Source organism: Ascidiella aspersa, chromosome 9 (assembly GCF_963924565.1).
Source record: "Ascidiella aspersa chromosome 9, kaAscAspe10.2, whole genome shotgun sequence".
Classification (NCBI taxonomy): Eukaryota; Metazoa; Chordata; class Ascidiacea; order Phlebobranchia; family Ascidiidae; genus Ascidiella; species Ascidiella aspersa.
In genome coordinates this window covers 24,073,859-24,094,315 of record NC_139455.1, presented here as the reverse complement: position 1 = coordinate 24,094,315, position 20,457 = coordinate 24,073,859, and the positions used below count along the sequence as shown (strand labels likewise).

General features: G+C 36.3%; 1 protein-coding gene and 1 non-coding gene across 2 annotated transcripts in view; one reads left to right on the top strand and one right to left on the bottom strand.

The window, feature by feature from the left end:
- Positions 1 to 20,457, bottom strand: part of LOC146133736 (low-density lipoprotein receptor-related protein 2-like) — a 114,737-nt gene that overhangs the window by 37,311 nt on the left and 56,969 nt on the right. Inside the window, exons 27-51 of the mRNA XM_083397838.1 lie at positions 19,997 to 20,116; positions 19,369 to 19,491; positions 18,710 to 18,841; positions 18,114 to 18,230; positions 17,264 to 17,407; positions 16,003 to 16,122; positions 15,405 to 15,527; positions 14,477 to 14,676; positions 13,682 to 13,866; positions 12,826 to 13,054; positions 12,007 to 12,187; positions 11,360 to 11,490; positions 10,555 to 10,716; positions 8,711 to 8,847; positions 8,046 to 8,174; positions 7,066 to 7,240; positions 6,122 to 6,266; positions 5,577 to 5,749; positions 5,206 to 5,338; positions 3,761 to 3,970; positions 2,300 to 2,435; positions 1,760 to 1,934; positions 1,097 to 1,213; positions 566 to 685; positions 168 to 288 (exon numbers count right to left, since the gene is read on the bottom strand). Of these exons, the coding sequence (XP_083253964.1) occupies positions 168 to 288; positions 566 to 685; positions 1,097 to 1,213; positions 1,760 to 1,934; positions 2,300 to 2,435; positions 3,761 to 3,970; positions 5,206 to 5,338; positions 5,577 to 5,749; positions 6,122 to 6,266; positions 7,066 to 7,240; positions 8,046 to 8,174; positions 8,711 to 8,847; positions 10,555 to 10,716; positions 11,360 to 11,490; positions 12,007 to 12,187; positions 12,826 to 13,054; positions 13,682 to 13,866; positions 14,477 to 14,676; positions 15,405 to 15,527; positions 16,003 to 16,122; positions 17,264 to 17,407; positions 18,114 to 18,230; positions 18,710 to 18,841; positions 19,369 to 19,491; positions 19,997 to 20,116 (3,738 nt within the window). The remainder of the gene's footprint in view (positions 1 to 167; positions 289 to 565; positions 686 to 1,096; positions 1,214 to 1,759; positions 1,935 to 2,299; positions 2,436 to 3,760; positions 3,971 to 5,205; positions 5,339 to 5,576; positions 5,750 to 6,121; positions 6,267 to 7,065; positions 7,241 to 8,045; positions 8,175 to 8,710; positions 8,848 to 10,554; positions 10,717 to 11,359; positions 11,491 to 12,006; positions 12,188 to 12,825; positions 13,055 to 13,681; positions 13,867 to 14,476; positions 14,677 to 15,404; positions 15,528 to 16,002; positions 16,123 to 17,263; positions 17,408 to 18,113; positions 18,231 to 18,709; positions 18,842 to 19,368; positions 19,492 to 19,996; positions 20,117 to 20,457) is intronic.
- On the top strand, positions 4,680 to 4,751 carry Trnaa-ugc (transfer RNA alanine (anticodon UGC)). The gene has a single exon. It is a non-coding gene; the product is annotated as a tRNA-Ala (tRNA).

The following is a 20,457-nucleotide window of genomic DNA, read 5'->3' as shown; positions in this document are numbered from 1 at the left end:
CGTATTAAAAAATATTTACTCAAACTTTAAGCTTAAGACTTGTCTATTGTAAAATGGACAATAAAAGAGTTGAGACATGAAGCACGTTGAAGTAAGAAATCTGCATCTTAAAAGAAGCGGAACAAAAAAATATTTTAACTTTACGTTTCGGTAAGTTCTTTAGGTACCTGAACAAGTGGTCCCATCGTCGGCCAGCAACCCGAATGAGCAGTCGCACTTTCTAGTGTTGTCGGGCATCGCGTAACACAGCTGGTCACATCCACCGTTGTTGGTCAGGCAAGGGTGGGTCTAGAAATACGCGTTGTGGGGTTAACTATTAGGCCAACTAAATTCCTGCTTTGATAGATGTGACACAAGATGACTTTCGGAAATATAATAATTTGAAAACATAATCACTATTAAGATAACTGTTTGAGGTTGTAGTAAGACGTAATAAGAATAACAAAACCAGTACAGAACGTTTAACGTTCAAAATGCTACCTACTTCTGTACGGGCTTTGATATTCTTATTATAACCACTATTGCCTTGTATCACAACTTGTAGGGTAGCAACTGTAGCAGTCACCTGTGGGTCGTCTGGTTGTACTGAGTTGTCGTATATCGCGATCGCCCTCAAATCAACCAAGTTGCTTCGAATGGTTTCGGGTTCATCAGTATTGCTTGGGTCCTTGCTAGCTCGGAAGATCTGGAATGTAAAACAAAAACGTTTTAACAACTTGTGATACGCGAGTGGCCCGAGTTTTTTCGGTATTTGTGAAGTCAGTTTATTATCGTAAAACTAGGGGAAAGGGGAAGGTAAATTAGAAACAACTAGATAAATTAGAACAAAAACAAAATTATGCTTTTTAGTTGGGTAATTTGTGTATGCTCATATCAGTACTGCTTTGTTAAACACAGCTGTGCTAAAGGAATAGTATGTCTATATTTTATTAAGAATTAGGCTGTATAAGTTTTCATTTAAGTTGGAAGGTTGGGTCAGTTATCTTCAGAAACAAACTCCGCCTTCAAATTTGTTAATTTTTTTAGAAAAAATATAGCATGGCAACATATTTCTTCTTGTTTACAACTTTTATAAAACAAACCGATATGAACTTACCGATTTCCAGCTGTAGTCGATCCAGTAGATGTAACCCTGGTACAAAGCGACGCCAAAAGGCGAGGGAAGGTTGCGTCCAGATCGTACAACAACACGATCCGAGCCGTCCCACGACATCTGTAAGAAAACATAGTCGGTTCGAAACTGTTTGGACATGACGTTTAAATTAAAAGCCCAGAAATAAATTTTCAAGCATACATTTGTCTGAGAGTTTTGTTTTATGATCTTGTCATCGGTGGCGTAGGTACTAACGCCAAGTGTTTTCGGCTAATTTAGAAAGTATAAATTTAAGTTATACTCATCATAAGTTTCGCTGTACAAACTTTTCGAATAAATTGCTTTATTTTATCATATTTGCCCTAAATTTTTCGTAACAATCAACGAATTAAAAAAACTGAGTGTTTTTTATTAATGTTTTTTCATATTTAGTTGATTGGAGTCAGTGGTGAAAGTAACCGGTACAATTAATTTACTAGGTCACCCCCACCATCTTAAGCGTATATTTAAACTGAGATTTCTGTTGCATATTCGTGCATGGAACAGTAACCCAAAGTTCTTTGAGTTCTTGCTTTCGATTTTGATAACCCGTTATTGTGTAAATTTAAGAAAAAGATTTTACTTTCATTTTGGACACAATATCTAAAAAACAAAACTCGGTGTTACCCTTGAAATGGTTGAAGCCACATCATCGGCCCAGTAAATTTCGTGAGTTTCATAATCGATCACTAGACCATTTGGGTGGGCCAGACCATTGGTTGCTATCACCGTTCTGTTCGTTCCGTCCAACAGAGCTCGTTCTATCTTCGGGTTCTGGCCGTAATCAGCCCAATACAGGTATCTGTGGAAAAAGTTTTCTCGAGTGTGCTTAAGGAGAAGGGAGTTTGTCTAGGTTCATATTGTCGCTTATGGAGCGTTTTTTGCCAATAGAAACTTCTTAGGCCCTATAACTGTTTAAATCAGTTACTAAGTTTTACGTTTTTAGGGGATAGTATTAACAAAAATATAATATGCTATCTTTTAATCGCCTTATGAAAGTGTTAGAAAGGTCTGCATAGTGCTACCAACCAAAATAGAACAGTTTTTCGACTTTTCGTAAAATTTTGTAGACAAAATTCGCTAAGCAAAAACCTAATATTTCATTTCAGCCGTAACAAGCCTGTTAACCTATTGAAAACTTGATAGTTTTTTGCTGTCGCAACAAACCTGTTGATTGGGTTGACAGCAATCGTTCTTGGCTCATCTTCGACTGTTTTGAGCAAGATGATTCTGTATTGGCCATTCACTCTCGCCATTTCCAAGTACGTCGTGCCGCTGAACGCATTGGTGAAGTAGACGTTCTCTGCGAAGCAACATTTCTGAAGTTAGACAACCTTTCACTATACTTACTTTACCACTTCGCGATATGGCAAAGGGAATGTTGAGACTATACGTATACGTTAATTGCAATTGTAAGTTTTTTCCCTTTTGCTATTGCTCCATTTTTCGTTTTTGCGCGCGAAAAATGGCGCGCCTTCCACGTAAGGAATGCATTTAGCTTTTAGCCTTTGGGCCCATTTAGTTGTTATTTAAAGCTCTTGCGTGGTGCAGTCGGCACCAGCATCACTACGAAGACACTATACACGCTAGACATCAAACTTGGTATGTTTTATTTTTCGCAACCTTTTTGTTTATATATGAAGTATGGCGCACTGAACATTTTCCTTTTTGTCATACAGAAAACCTGCACCTATACTGATACTGCTTTCTACCGTGCGAAAATTGTATGCTCGCAATTGCTGTTGAATTGCTGTTACAAAGCAATTAATAGAAGTGCCGAGTATTACAAAGCTTGATTTCTACAGCAATTATGGTGATTTAAAAATTTACTGTTTCGGTTTATTGATGATACTTGTGGTCTAACAACAACTTTAATGCCCAGTGGTTTCACAATTCGTTTTATTACAACCCTATTTTATTCTTGAATACACTTAACAAAAGCAGTATAACGCAGCTCAGTGCCAAGCTCCTTTTGAGCGTGTGGCACCTTGTTTGACTGAAACAGTTCTATCTAGCACGTTACAGGGCTCTTTAAGCTATTAAATGGTCCTAAGTAACCCCATTTAAAAAATCTGTGAAAAAAAGGTCTACCGACAACCCTGTATAACAGTTATTCTTAAACTGCGTGTCGCGGCACACTGGGATAAGTCAAGAGATTCTTAATTGTGCCACGTAACTTTACAATATGTTCAAAAACAACATGTTTGTAGTACAAATACGAGAATCGAGACTTGAATACATATTATCCTTCAGTCAGTTTAGTGAACTGATAATATTAGCTATTTGCTTTGCGATATATGAAAGACAAGTGTCATGTTATCGACTTGGTGTTTTGCAGAAAGTGTGCAGCTAATTTTTTTCCAGGTTTTACTCTGCCACAAGCTAAACGGTTGACAACCAACACTGTATACAGACATATAGTTGATATCGTACCCACGTTTTAATTAATTACTGATGATTATCTAAAAGGTATTTCAGGTAATTATACATGGCCGATTAAATGCATATACTGTTAGTGACATTGTATCAATTAAATTGAACGTCGGCAAAATATTTTCATTTTATATGCCAAAAAATAGTATTTGTGGCACGAACGAATTTATAAAAATTGAATAAACACTCTCTCACCAGCTATCCAGTCCACAGCAAACCCAGTGATTCCGATTTGTCCGATTCCACTCAAAACCACATTGCGCATTCTACCCGTGTCTTTTTCCCACGAGAAGATTCCGTTATTTAATAGTCCATTGATCCCAGACCCGCTCCCTCCGGTGTATATGCCGTTCCACAGAACCTGCCCTGATTTGGTGTCGACGTCAATCTCGCTAGCGTTCGTGTCTGTAAAGGGTTGAAAACGTTACTGGTTTTCTAAATGGCAAACGTGAAGAATGACAAATTACTATAACTGGGTACAGATATTCGAAAACAAGGGTACAATTATGGAATGTTCCAATCTAAACTGTCTGTGAAGGGCTTTGTCTGCGAGGGGACCTTTATCCGACCAATTATTTGTGATAAACAGAACATTTAAGCCATGAAACTTGTACTTTGTAAGATCTGTCTGTGAAGGGTTTGATACGTTAATCATTTTATATGTTGCCAATATAAATGGTGCCATATTATTATTGCTATTATAGGCTTATATATATAATATTTTATCCTGTTTGGTTAATTCGAATTCGGTAATTAAACATTATTGCAATACATATTTTCCCACTATCTTGATGTGGACCATTGTTTCAAATGTTAATACAGGAAAATTAACACTGCTTTAAAAAAAACTACTATATGCGTGATATTCACAATTTAAAATATTTCTTTTTTTGTCTGGTGCTCGGATTAACAAAGTTTGCACCTGGAGAAATATGTGTTTGGTCTTGACTACTATGTGCGCAATAAAACATATTTTTCCATTTTAATTTTTGCCATTACTATAAAAAGTTGTTTTGTTACGAAAAAAATAGAACGCAGTACTAAGTGGTTAAGGCGATGGACTGCTAATCCATTGTGCTCTGCACGCGTGGGTTCGAATCCCATCCTCGTCGTAGGGGATGTAGCTCAGTGGTAGAGCGCACGCTTTGCATGTGTGAGGCCCCGGGTTCAATCCCCGGCATCACCAAGTTTTGCAAGCTTGTTTACTTAATCTACTTATGGTTTAGTGGATTGTATTAGGAAAGTTGAGTTTTATAATGATATAATGATTATCAGATCGTAAAACCAGTACATATTGCCGCAAACATATTTAGTAAAATTAACTATACAGTAGATCTAAAGCACGTATGGAGTATAAATTTGTTCGATAGAGGTTTGTCGGTTTAACTGGGATTTAATTTTAAAGCTTTCATTTTAACTGTTTAAGCGAGTTAGAATTACCTTACTGACAGAAAATGTATCTTATGTTAACACCTTAACATAATTATATTGTTTACGTCAAATTATTTTGGTTTGCTCTGGGTTGATATGTTTCGGACCTACTTTTCTCCAGAATTTATAGCAATTCTATATTTTCATATATAACGTAGCAACATTGTATGTAGGTGTACATTTTGTACATGGACTATGTCATTACTTACGTGGTCCAGCCAACGGAGGAATGGCTTCAACGTGTGAATCACTTTCCAGATCAAATCCTCGGATAAGTGTTCCCATCGAAACAACAACGAAGGAATCGTAATTGACGCAGTTTTGTTCATTATCTGGATCCACCTGAAGAACATAGCGCCTCAGACACTGTGTATAGGAAGCACAGTGGCCAAACTTGCAAAATTTTGGGGCGTTTTTATGGCGTAAACATTGTCAACGGCTTACACTCAGTACTTATAGGCCAAGCTTAAAACAGATGCTTTAAATCAGGCGAATTTTATGAAATTTAAAAATAAGATTAACTATGAGCCTCTGTCTTGTCTCCTTAAAGCCAATGTTAAAGCAGGCACTTCCAGCATACCTTGAAACCAGTACCACACCCACACCGTCTGTGGTTTGTATCAACTGGGAAGCAAAACTGCTGGCATCCTCCGTTGCCAACATTGCAAGAGTTTGGCCTTCCTGGAGGCCGGTTGTAGACCTTGAGTGCGTTCACGTCCGATATGTCGGTCCTCAGTGGCACCTGATCATTACCTGCGACAACACAGGATATTCAGCTGCAAAATAACTTACCGTGATTCACAAAATGACTCATTAGAACATGTTTTAGCCATTCACGTATTATTATGTAAAACTATATGTAAATGTTTAAAAAAAAAATAAGTTTTATAAAAAAAATATCTGTAACTCCAACACTTTCTAAACACGTACCTTTGCGCATAAAATAAACGCAAAGAAGTTTGGAAAAATGATTCAAATTTATTTTTACTCAACGTTCAAATTAATTCAAAAACAATCAACAATCAAGGACTTTTAAAAATTTAAATCTTTATGGCAACCATGTTTCATCACCAAATATTAAAAGACAAGTCCTAATTAGTTGAGTCATTTTAGATTTTAGCTTACCGCTGGTTTTGTCGGCTCGTTCGATCATCTTTAGAACCAGGTCAGAGTAGTAGACGTAGTTTCCGTACACAGTGACCGCGTAAGGTGTGGCCACGTTGTTGACAACTGTAAGAACGTCGCTACCATCGTACTTAGCTGACTTGATCTGCAGAAAAACACCCCAAAAATTATTTTAAATTTGGAACATAAATGAGCGAGAAAACAAGAAAATATCAATTCCGATAGCTTTAAATCAGGGGTTCTTAAACTGGGGTCCATGGACCTCCTGGGGGTCCGTGAACTAGTTTTTGGGGGTCCATGAAGGCCTAGTTAAAAAAACTAGTGTTTGCTCAAAGTAATTAATTTGTAAAAGAAAACATTTTAATTTAAAATTAAACGGTTTTTGAATGAATGTATAGTTAGACTCCATTTAACTTTCACATTTTTCGGACCGCAATAACAGAGTCATGAATCTATTTGTTTTGTGACGTCAATTTGTGACGTCATTTTGGAGCATTTCTTGTCTACCGGGGTCCATGCAAAGCAAAAAAAAATTTTAGGGGTCCGCGGTAAAAAAAGTTTAAGAACCCCCCCTGCTTTAAATGGATAACAAAAGACGAAATTTTAAGACAAAATGGCTAGTGTTTTAGGCATTTTTTATTTTTAAGAAAATTTCTTGCTATATTTGTGGCCTTATTTAAGCCATGTTAGTAGGCAAAAAACATTTTAATGATTAAGAAGTTTCAAGGTAATGTCGATGTATACCGTTTTGGCTTTGCCGTTCATTATCAACCAACATTACAGATCCGTGCATAGTGTACCAAAAACTGCCCTACTTTCTTGTCACCCAAACAAAATACAAATTTACTTAAACATTAAAAAATAAATCCTTACTATTTGAAACGAAAATGCAACTTAATTGGGTTGCAAATCTACTTTAAAATACAATAAAAACTTTTAATTACAGCTCCGGCGGTCTGGTCTGCCCAGTAGACCCTTTGTTGTGGGATATCGAGTGCTATATGCTGCACGCCACCCATGTTGCTTGTTACAACGTTGATGCACTGGGATCCGTCCATATGGCAGCTCGATATCTTGGCTGGGACTCCATTGCCACCACGGTCAGACCAGAAGAACAGGCTGTAAAAAGTACGCCGGGTGAGATTTATGTTAACAAGTGGAAAGCATGGTCAATAAAATATCCAAAGGATTATAATATATAAATTTAATAAGTTATTCAATGAAACATTCACACATATGTGTGTTAATAACTGAGATCGAGCCCTTCGAAGCTGCTTGTTGACCAACGACTACGGCTTACGTATAATTTGTACACCGAAAGCCATCGCAGACTCACCGAATCTGTTGATCTATGATGCAAGCTTTGTTAAGTTATTTTGACATTTTTGACGCAAACTAATCAGTTAGCTTACGAAACCTCGGTATATAGACGACGGTTAAATTACTTCTACTAACGCAACCGCCTACGATTTATTCCATATCTTGGGGGGTGTACTTTTAATTTTGTGATGGAACAAAGTATTCTTTTTAATAGGGTGTTAACGTGGGTAAAGGGATGAAAATGTACATTGGTGTGATTTCTGGTTAAGCACAGTGACCTCCCACTATTCAAAGTAATATTAAAATAGCAAAAGAATGAAAAAGTGTCAAAAAAGATAAATTAAAAAAACAAGGCAACATGTCCATACTCTAAACTTTTGGGTATTCAGACAGTTTGTTTACCAGAAATAAACTTGTTTTAAACTTCAAGAAATATTTATGTTTATAAATTGCACTCAGTACATAAACCTTTCGATTAGTAAACACGTACCATAAATCTTTTTCCAACGTTTTTCTTTTTCGCAATCCGTATATGTTTCAGTTTTCAGACTGTTCGTCTGTCGTAAATTAAATTATATCATTGTACTAAGAACAATAGCCTTACGCGTTAAGAGGGTCAACTGCTATTCCAACAGGGTTGCCGACCCCAGTTTCATTCCCAGTATTACCCACAACCGTTCTGTGGTAGTATTGGTTGCCGGGACCATTGTCCATTCGTATCACTTCAATCGTTCTGCAAGAAAAACAATGACAGGTATAAAGGTGTTTGGTTGATAATTATCCACTCGAAAGGGGCGGAACCACGATTTTAGTACGGGGGCCATGGAATTTTTTTTTTTTGGGGGGGGGGGCGTCACAAAGTAAAGTCATAAAAGAATTAATCTTAAAAATACTTTTTGTTCTCGGGCGAACTCGTGCGCAATTGCAGCTGAATTCAGGCTAATTTCGCGCAGCACGAAAATTGCGTTTATTTGGTTAAAATTGGCGAAAATTTGTATTATACATCGTGAAAGTTGCCAAAAGATATAGTTTGTGGGGGCATGGCTTGATACATGTGATACACCTACACCGTACACTAATTGTCATTAAAAGCCTAATAAGCCAATCCGTTGCATGTAGTAATAAAATTAAATCCAATTATTGTTTGTCAAATCGATAATAAGCTAAAAGGAATCTAGGGAAGCGTGCAAAACTTGAGAAAAAGCACTTTTTAAGTTATTTGAAAAAATTAAGCACCCACGAGCAGAACAAGCATCATTGTCAACCTACCTTGTGTCTGGGTTTGTGAAGTACAGGTTCCTTGACATCCAGTCGATAGCAAGTGAGTCTGGGGTGCCGAGAACAGACCCAGGTGCAAAGTACTGACGCTGGGTTCCGTTCGTTCGTACGCGGCTTATGCTGGCGTACTGCGGGTACAAAAATGATGGTGATTAGATGAAGCATACGAATGAATTAAACCACAACCTTGTTTTAGGAAATAAATGTTTAAAGAAATAGACTTTATTAAAAAGTGGGATAGTTAAAAATATACAAAATATATGCAAGAAATTAATTGTCAATAATTAATCTACGATTTATAAGACCATTTAATTGAACACGTGCCTTAGATCAGAATCTAAGGTATACTATACGACATGCTGTAGTTATTCATTTGGAAAAAATACATTTGTAGAATAGTTTAAGTCCAAATTGTGTGCAACAAAATCTGAGTCAAATCCCAGTTCAAGTTATGTCTAATCTAAATAACGTTGTCATACACATAATACCAGTATTTCTCAACATAAAAGGTGTGGTCTACTCCAATTATCTCTCAACACTTAAAATACGTTAAACAATATAAAATGAAAGGTAACTTAAGTAACCCCCTTCCCAAAGACACCCCCGTGGTACCCAAGGAGGGACGGTTGAGAAACTCTGCTTTAAACTATTAAAACTGGTGAACGTCTGCAAAACAACGAAAGCGAAACCATTTAAAAATATTCGCCAAAACTTCGCTGAAAAACTTACTATTAGTGCTAGGGTCACCGCAAAAACGGTTAAGAGCATTGCCATCTACCAACGATTTTATATGCTTATATTGAAAACTGACTTGACTATAGGACTACCGTCATTTCAAAACGTCTTGCGCACAAACTGGTTAGTCCGACCAATTTTATGAAAAAATTCAAATTGACGAAATTTTAAAAGATTTATGGAATTTTAGGATTTCGAAACAAAATTAGACGTGATACGTTTGGTGAGTAATTTAAACACAAAACAGCATAAATGTCTTTTATTGAATGTGTATTATTGCGTTGGAAATACACAATAATTAGTTTTAAAATTTGTTTAAATACTTGCCTTGGAAAAAATAAACTTCTGAAAATCGAACAAATTCAGAGACTATTAAAAAACTTTTGGATAAACATATAAAAACTTTTTCAAACATATTATGACTTTCAAAGATTTAAACGTTTTGTGGCAACCCTGAAAAAGACTGAAATCTGATTCATTGCATTAGTATTACCTTGCTTTCGACCTGGTATATCTATTTTAACCTCAAACTAATTATTTTTTGTTGATTTACTTTATAGTAGCATTTTTGAAAATCAATCAAGCATATATAACGGACATGCCTACAATACAGATGGTGGTCGGTCTAATGCACTCTTACCACTGTTACCTTGCTTGCGGCCCAGTAGATCCATTTAAACCTCAAACTAATTATTTTTGTTGAATTGCTTTATAGTGACATTTGTTGAACTTTAAGCATTAAAACGAACATGTCTACAATACAGATGGGTTGTAGGCCTAATGCGCTTTTACCACTGTTACCTTGCTTGCGACCCAGTATATCACTTTAAACTTTAATGCAATTATTTTTTGTTGAATTACTTTATAGACGCATTTGTTGACGAGCATTAAAAAACATGCTACAGTACAGGTTGGTGGCAGGCCTAATGCACTGCACCAGCTTTACCTTGCTTGCGACCCAGTATATACATTTAAATATCAAACTAATTGTTTTTTGTAAAATTGCTTTATAGATCCATTGTTGACGAGTATACATGCTACATACATGCTACAGTACAGATACATATGGTGGTAGGTCTAATGCACTACACCAGCTTTACCTTGCTTTCCACCCAGTATATCCACCCATCTCTATCATCGTGCTCAACATCCATCCCGTTATCGAGGTTGGTTACCGGGATGATCTTATCGTTGCCCTGGTCCTCCGGGTCGATCGAGATCCCGAAGATGCGACCAGGAGTCGAAACTACCAGGAACTCATCCTGAGCAACAAAATGTTTTTTTCAGGTGACTATTTTTGATTGTAAACTAATTTTTTTGAAAGGCAGAAAATCGCATTTGAAAAAAGGTTGAAAAGCGCAAAATGTGAGGGCTGTCAAAAATAGGTCGACAACGCACAATTTTAGGTTGTATTTGATGAGGAATGCACCCTGGACTTCTCACTAACTTTGAACATAATGCTGGTAAGCGTGACTGCTTTAACCATCCATTATTTACCTTTTTAAGACTTTGTTCAATAGCTGCTCACCAGTGTCATGCACGTTTTTAATTTTTTTTTTTTTATTAATAGTACAAATAAAGGGGGAGAAGGGGGTGTATACACTGTAAAAGCTGCATTTAAACTAAAAAAAATTAAAAAAAATTAGTAGAAACGCCAAAATAAAGATATAATGCAAAAACCGACATGATTTGAACTGTACTATAGAAAAAGAACAACCAACAGCTTTTATATCCGGCGGCCACTTCACTCACCCTAAGCCTTTGGCTTTATTCGCCGAGTTTGAATTTATAGGTAAAATGTTAATACAACTTTCCACTTAAGCCACACTTATAAGTTGAACCCAAATAATCAAAGCACCCCAACATAACGCTAAGCATATTAGTTCGGACGTTGCTACCACAAACCTGTGTTTCCTGGCAAGTGTGGAAGTCAGTAAGTTCCTGGCCGACCGGACAAGCGCACGAATAGTAGCGAGGTCTGAAGTTTCCAAGCAAGCAGAGGTGAGAACACAGGCTGTTCTCGCAGTAGTTGGTGGCTGGAGAGTAAAAACACACGTTGTACGTCTTACTACAACCTCAAACCAATATACTTCAATGTTATTGTAAGTCAATATGATAAGACAAAGGAGCACTCTATACGCAAACTTGCCAGGTGTGAAATATTTTGGAAATGTTCAAAATAGTATATTCTCCTGTGTGGGTTTTAATGTTTTTACAAAGCAATAAACAGTTCATCTGTTTTTTATGTATTTTATTTATAGACAAAAATATAATAAAACCAACTGAATCATGGATTATTATGCTAAATTTGGCATCCAACTCTTCTAAGTTCTTAACGACACACTTAAAATCTAAATTGTTACTTCGAAAAGGTTTGTACTAACTAGTATTACTATTTAAAAGTCGAGTGGGTAAGCTTATAAAAGAAACTTCGTAGTACAGTCAAAATACACAAAAAATACCTTGGTAGTACAGTCCAACATTAAATTACAGTTAGCAAACCGTACATTAGCCTATATCAAAAGTATTTTATGTTCAAACAATATATATACCATTGGGTTGTCGTGCAGGGTTTAGTGAATGGATGTCAGACGGTGAAGAGAGGCCAGACATGACCACACTTTGTCCACCTGATCCGTCCCACTTATTACAACTGGACACCGTTCGTGTCTCCGTGTCCGTCCAGTAGAGGGTGTCCTCAAGCACTGTGATTGCGTGCGGATGGCGTAATATCTGTACGCATGACGTCATTAAGATTCGGTTTAGAGAAGCACTTCTCTGTGTCATTTTACTGTCCTATTATTTGGATTTTGGGTTACTAACCGTTAAGTTTTTAAGTGGCTGTGTGCAGAAACAGTTGTATAAATGTTACCCTAGACATCATATTGATTTTAGTGTGAAATACATACTCACTTCGTTAAAAAAATTACATTAACCTACATATAAAGTATAAAAATTAATTAAAAAATTGGTATTGGTGAAAATTTTGGTCAGACATGCCTTATTGTTTCCCTGAAAACATAATTTAATCAAAGTAAAACTCAAAATAAAATGTTGTGGATTACTAAAGAATGGTTAAAAAAGGTTATTTGAACAATTCACAAAAAATAATTATGACTGTTGTGCTTTTTCTGAACCTTAAAACTTACATTATAGGTCTGCTTTTAATTTAAATAAAGCATACAAAAAGACAAAAGAAACATGTATAAAACCAAGCCCTCTGTATTTAAAAACACGCATTTAAATCAAACAAAAACAATTTCGCAATAAAAAAAACACGATTAAAACAAAACTATATTCCAACGCTCTGTAATCCTGTTGATAGATTAGATAACTTATTGAAAATATAAAAACCCAATACCAAAACCTACCAAGTCGCTTGCTAGCACTTCGGCCCTGTCCCCTCCCCAATAGTTGCATCTGTGGATGAAGTCGAGCTTGGCGTCGGCGAAGTAAACCATCTCATTTGGCAGATCAAGGGTGAGTCCGTTCGGCCAGTAGAGGTCCTTACTTACAATGGCCACACGATGGTTGCCGTCCATGTCGGATCGCTCAACGCGTGGGTTCTTGCCCCAGTCGGTCCAGAACAGAAAGTGGTAGCTGGATGGAAGGATATTAAGTTGGTTTTGAATTTCGTTAAATATTTCATAGTAAGGATAAAGCAAATCTACTTTTTTGCGGGGTACGCAAGACATAAGGTTAGGAATACTCTACGATAACACATTAAAAAATAAAAACCTAATTTAATGTCTAAACACAGTCGGCCCGCTATTATGTTTAGGTAGGGAGTTGCAAGTAAGCCCTGTTTGTAATGAGTTGTTGAAACCAAACATTGGATATTCAACGCAACATGTTGGTGAATGAAACACACCTACTATCTTATAGAATTTTGCAAAGCATCAGTTTAGAATCTTATATCATCTAAACTTTAGATGATTTGCCAACAGATATCAAGATTATGTGTGGTTCGACTTTTTAAAAAAAGTTGCTTGATAATGAATATTTGAAACAATTTTTTTTTAGTAATTCCAATAACAATAATAAAGGACAATTTTTCGACAAAATCTGGAAATACTTACGTACAAGAACACAATGCAAGTTCCCATAAGTGACCATTCCCCATGCCATCGTCAGTGTAAAAATACAAGTGAAGATAAAATATATCTACATTGTTTCCTAAGTTTGCACTACTACAGTGACGTCACGCAAGTTTATTACGTCACTCACCCGTCACGTGGGTCGATAGCGAGTCCTCGCGGGTTCGTAACGTTCTCGGAGTGCAGAACAACTCGATGAGTTCCGTCAAGTCTTGCAGCTTCAACAGTGCCGAGGTCGTAATCGCACCAGTAGAGGTTGCGAGCAATCCAATCGACCACTACGTTCTCAGTGATCGACTGACCACCATCCAAAATCTAAGGGGATATTTGGTTAATGGATAGATTTGATAAAGACGGTGAGGTTTCATCAATGTGACAGCAATACAAAGTTAATTTAAATTATATATAAGCAATTCAGTCGGCTAAAAGGTTCTGTGATAGACTGATTAATGTCCAGCACCTAAGGGAAATATTTGATTAATGTAAGAGATTCGTTACAAAGATGCAAGCTGTAAGGGTTTGATTAATGTAGGAGCTATAAAACGTTAATTTAAGTTATATAGCAGTCTAATTAAATACTGAAAGTTCTCAGTAAACGATTAACCCCCGTCTATAACCTGAGGAAATATTTGATTATTGTAAGTCACAACAGTTCGTTACCGGGATGGTTAAGGTTTGATTAATGCTATACAACGTTAATTTAAATTATGAGGGCGATCCAATCTACAACTACGTTCTCAGTGATCGACTGACCAACGTCCAACACCTAAGGAGGGTATATTTGGTTAATGGTGGATTTAATACCGGGTGGTGAGGATTTAATCATAACTATAAATTCTAATTTTACAAGGTTCTGTATTGTTGGATCAAATTACGCCTATACGAGTCAGCCGTTCCCATCACAACGAAGTTGATTCAAACTTACAATGTCTCGTCCTCTACCGTCCATTCCAGTCTTTATAAGCCATCCAGGCCCAGTGTCAGCGAAGTAAATTGACTGCGTTAGCCAATCAAAGTCCGCCCCGTAGATTGCTGTGCCGTATATTGGAGCACTTAGTCGGTTGCTGTCCAGGTTGATTTCGTAGATATATCGCAGGTTGGAAACCATAAGAATACGTTCTCCACCTGCGAGTTAAATGGAGGTTGTTTTAAGTGGTCTATAAATGGGCGTATTTTCAGTTCATTGATTCGGACACATTTCCTTAAAATATCGATGAAGGAGATTTTAGGCCGTTTTGATGTCTGAAACTTTCAATGAATGAATTAGGACTACTTTGATCAGCTTCTTTAAACTAAATACTTTAAAACGCTTATACTCTACATACAACTTGAAGTGCTTATATACACTCTATATTTTCACAACCCATGAAAAAGGTTATTTTACTCACCAAAACACGGGGGGTTATTTTGTATATTTTTATGTTACATTTTACAGTTTCAAAATATTAATATGACCTTTACCGAGTAAAAAACATTACCGAGTAAAAACATTTGCAACAGTCTTAAACCAAAAGTTAGGTATAAGTATAGAGCCGTGGTTCTCAACCGGGGTGCCACGGCACCCTGGGGTTCCATGGCTAATGCTCAAGGGTGCCGCGACATATTTGGGGATCTTCAAGAATCTAATTTGTTCTCAGTTTTTAAAACTTTGTGTGTAAAATTAAAGTGGAATAAATTTAATTATAACTTCGATGTGTGTTGTTTCTGTTCCGTTTATTGACATTCTAGTGAGTTACACGGAAAAATCTTGTAGGGGTGCCGCAAACATTTATTTTTCTAAAGGCATGCCGCTAGCCATAAAAGGTTAAGAAACACTGGTATAGGGCTTTCATCATATCTGAGTGTGTTTATACTTGTAATCTTGCATGTCCTTTGGTCGATATCCAGTTCGTATCCTTCGTCGCATTTGCAGAAGAACGAACCAACCAAATTATCGCAAGCTTGGCTGCAGTAGTGCAACGCACACTCGTCAATATCTGAACAACATTAAACCATAGTAATGCGCTTTCAAGTTAAGTAAGTGTCACATGGCGCGTGATAAGCCAAACATATCGTATTTTATTTAAAAACAACCTTTATAAAAGTCCAACTTAAACAACTTCAAAAAGTATTTGGAGAACACCACGTTTTAAGGAAAACTAGTTATTCATAGGCTATTTACAAACAAAATTTTATAATTGTGACTTTAAAATCTAAATGGCGTTAATCGTGACTTTAAAATCGGCAATACTTAAAACACAAGACGTTTTACTTATTTTGTGTAATAGTGCCGATCATCCAACGGACATCTAGTCTAGAATCCAAGATATAAAGGTCCACAATAAAGTGAAACAGAATTTAGAAAGTCGACTGTGATAAAAAAAAATAATGCTGGCGGTGGGGGAAAATATTCAGGTGTAAAATTATCCAAACAGGAATTATAACAAATCTTTCAAGAGAGTGCAAACTAACCGGCGCAAGTTTTACTGTCGTTGAGCAAAACAAAGCCCTCTCCATCGCACCAACATATCGGTCCAGTGGGCAGGTTGGCACACTTGTCTGTACAACCGAAGCCAGCACACTGGTCCACGTCTGTAACAACATTAGTGTAAGGTTATAACGAAACTAGTTACGGAAAATCGTAATAAAATTGGGTTATTTTTCTTAAAATCATTTTAGCCGGATTAAGCAATAAAACTGAGAGAGTGTTTTTGGAACACAATACACGGGTTTTCTTTAGTAATTTCAATAAAAATATGCTAAAACGTCGGTAAATTGCGAAATGTCGCTTTTATCAAATATTATGGCTTTTATATTTTTATTGAGAGAGTATATTGTCCAAATCCGACAGCGAGTATTGGAAAAGTGCTACTTTAGTGAGAGTACAACTGCCAACCGTTATCTACTTAAGCCACAAAGGTGCGCTATAGGGAACTAACTGCTTTGCTACACATGGACAAAGCACAATGTTAACAATATAGGTGCGAATAAGTCTTTGGTATGAAAGCATTTTTGTATATGACCGTATTTGTTTAACTCTAATTAGGGTAATCAGGTGACACTATATAAAGATATTGTATTGGATTTTCGACAACTTTTCGCACGGGGAATTAAACAAATCCCGGTGTTTTATTTTCATAAAATCGTTTTGTCCGGTTTCCGCATTAAAAGAGGGACTGTAGCTCAAACACTTATTGTTTATAGTGAGTTGTGTGTAAATGCGACAACCGGTAATGGATCAGTGCCACTTTAGTGAGAGTAAAACTTCAATCCTTAGATATACGCAAATTTAAGCCCCAAAGGTGCGCTATAAGGAACTCTTTAGTGCTTTGCTACATATGGACACAGCACATTGTTAACAATATAGGTGTGAATAAATCTTTGATATTAAACAATCTTTGTAAATGTCTGTATTTGTCTAACTCGAAAAAGGGTAATTAGGTGACACAACTATATAAAGACAAAATCTATTGAATTCCCGACAAGCTTTCGCACAACCGTGCTTCATCGGGTCAAAGCAGATATCATTTTAAAGAAAAAATCGTTTTCTACTTTGACCTGACGAACGGTTGTGCGAAAGCTTGTCGAGAAATCAATACAATCGTCTTTATACAGCGTCACCTAATTACCTGATACGAAACAATATATAAACATTAATTTAGTTCCACTCGCAAGCTTTAACCTTTTGACAAACCGCAACAATCAACGAACCAAACATATTCAGGGAACTCACCGCAGAATCCCATTTCATCGGATGCGTCAGGGCAGTTAGGCCTCCCATCGCACAACTCGGTGTACTTAATGCATTGGGTTGTTCCTGGACACTCAAACTCGTCGTATGAGCATGGGGGTGGGGGTAAAGTTGGGGGAGGGGTCGCTGAAAAAAACATTGTTTTTATTGTTGTTTTATTTATGTTTTTATAAACAATTTGCTGCATTTGAGAAAAGTCATAATTTGGTTGCTTCTAATTTAGGAATATACTATATATTAGTCAATAATAAATAGTCATTAGGTCGTCGAATAAACAATTTAAAATTGTTATATAAGAAAATATTTAAAGTAGCCCTATGTTTTAAGTGACTGTTTGACGAATTTGTGCTTGAATTTATGTAACTTACTTAGTCTTCGAGACGAAAAACGAATCTAAAGAGAATATTTAATATTATATACAGCGTTTTTTAGGTCTTATTAATAACAAAATCATGGTTTAATTCGTGATAGTATATACTTGCATATATTGCGGGTCTAAAAATGATTAGTTTGAAAACCATTTAATGTTTGTTAATTAGATTTTGTAAACGGAATGCTATAAACAGTTAAACACTTAAAACCAAAACATTTATTAATTTTGTTTTTAATTTTTTTAAACTGCAATATTAGAATCTAAATTTTCCTACCCTTAAAATTCCACTAGCAAAAACCAATGAGCTAAACTTATACTTATCAATATCTAAGTGTTAAGGAACACAGTAGGGTGACATGTAGCAACTAATCCGAATTACAACAAACGTAGTAGTCAAATTGAAGATATAATTGATAGTTCCACTGCTTAAATTTAACATAAATCAATTATAGCACTTACGACAGTCCTTTTCGTCGGAGTTGTCACCACAATCATTGTAGCCATCGCATTTGTAGAACGAAGACACACAGAAGCCGTTGTCGCATTTGAACTGGTACGAGGCACACGTAATAGGGGCTGTGGGTCAAATACGGGTAAATATAAGCGGTTGTAATATACTAAGATTTATGCTTGTTTGCTTCACTATTGGGTGAAAATCTGGTATATATCTTTTAAACAATTTAATATGCGACAAGAAAAAAAGAGATTTGGAAAAGGATGTCTTTACAAAATTCGTAGCGTAAGCTAGAAATCATAGTTTGTAAAAGCAAGGTGTCAACTGAACGAACATAAGAAAACCAAAAAAGGAAAATTGATGGTCCATGTAATTTATAGTTAAACACGGCCAGTTGGCGGCCATTTTTTATCAATTATATCCAAACGTTTTTTTTTATGACCTGACATTTAATAGCAAACGCGATATGGTGTGTTACAAACGTCCTGAAGCTATAGTTGTGTTAATAAATTTTCAATTTATTTAATTCTGGTCAATAGATCTTAGACAACTAAGCAAAATTATCTGTGGCTCTAAACCTCCTGTAGTTATGTTAACTCACGACACGTGGGTGGTTCGTCAGATCCATCATCGCAATCCCTCCTACCATCACATCTCCAGTTCAGTGGGATGCAATGACCTGTGCTCTGGCACTGGAACTCCGTATCTTCACACTGACCAGGGGGTCGGCTCGCTGCAAAGCAACACGCATGCGTGTGAGAATAACGAGAAAATGGAACTGTATACAAGCGGTTTGTTAAAATTGTAGGTAAAAATCGCTTTTGGTAAGTTTCTATCAGTGTTGTAAACAAGTCGTTTTAAAACAACTTAAGTCTCAAACATTGGTAAAATAACTTAAGACGAAGTCTTTTTGAATAAATAGCAAGGTAACTCCCAGCCAAGTCAAGTTACTATTGAAGTAAGTTAGCTGCACATGCGATTTGGTAAATCACAGGTAAGAATCGCTCTTTGTAGGTCTTCAAATATGTTCAGGTGGCACTGTATGACGCAAATCGTATTGTAATTGAATATTTCTAATTCGTGCATTATAATTGCTTTTAGTTCTACTTAATTGAACAACTACGGCTATCAATAAAGATTGTGTTCAGTACGCGTTTAAGGTAAAAGCGGATTTTCGCTTATGACAAATCAAGGTTTTTATTTCCTTATTATAGGTTGTCTATGTTTTACTTCTAAAAAAATAACTTTATTTCGACTTACGGCAGTCGGCTTCATCTGATCCGTCCCTACAATCAGGAGCTCCGTCGCATCTGTAGCTGTCACTCACACATTGATGGTTGTCGGCGCAAGCGAACGAGTAACTTGGGTTGCAGTACACCGGTTCTACAAACACACGTATCTCAATGGTCGTTGGTTAAATTCAAGGTAATACCGCTATAAAAAGAGTATATAGCATGAACGTCCACAGTGTTGACACCAGGTTTCTGGCTACTAAACATTGTTTTACTGGCGCATAAATAAGCCAGTAAAACATAAAATTTAAAAGCGGGGCAACTCATAGTTATATTACTGGCACTCAGAAGAAATACATATTTTACTTTGAACAAACCTACTTTCCTTTTTTTATGTTACAGGGTTGGCCCATAGTTCTAAGAATTAAATTCAAAGACATTCAAAGACTCAAAGACTTTGTGGAAACCCTGTGTTACTATCGGATACCGGCCGTGGTTCGGTATTATCAGTCATTTACTCATTCAATGTAAGTCTCTTCAGTCAAATTCTATAAAATATCAAACATTTGGATATAGTGATTGTATGGTAAAATCCAGAAAAAAATCTCTATGCGCTCCATTGTTTGAAAGGCATTTTTCTGGTTATGTTGACTCACCACAATCTTGTTCGTCAGCGCCGTCTATGCAGTCGTCGAATCCATTGCATTGTAACGACGCGGTAATGCATCTATGTTCTGGGCAAGTGAATTGACCGGGAGCACATGTCCTGTCCTCGCCTATAAACAGTTTTCGTGTTTTCAATACACCTTTCTTTTAGGTATTTTTAACAGTAACAAACATTGGAGCATAATGGTTAACGATTTCAGTTAGACGTAGAGTAGGAAGTTTAAAGCCTTAATTAAAGTATTGGTAACATTTTAAACGTTTTAAAATGTCTTAAAACAAATTAATTTGTCAATTAATAAAGAGAAATTTGAAACGTTCAAAACGTAAAATCCAAAAAAAAACACAAAGGTTGTGAAAAAGATCCAAAACAACTTTATTCAACAAAAGCAGAATACTATATAGTTGCGCAAAAAGCATCGTCAGTTCTGCTAAGATTCTTAATTCGAATGAA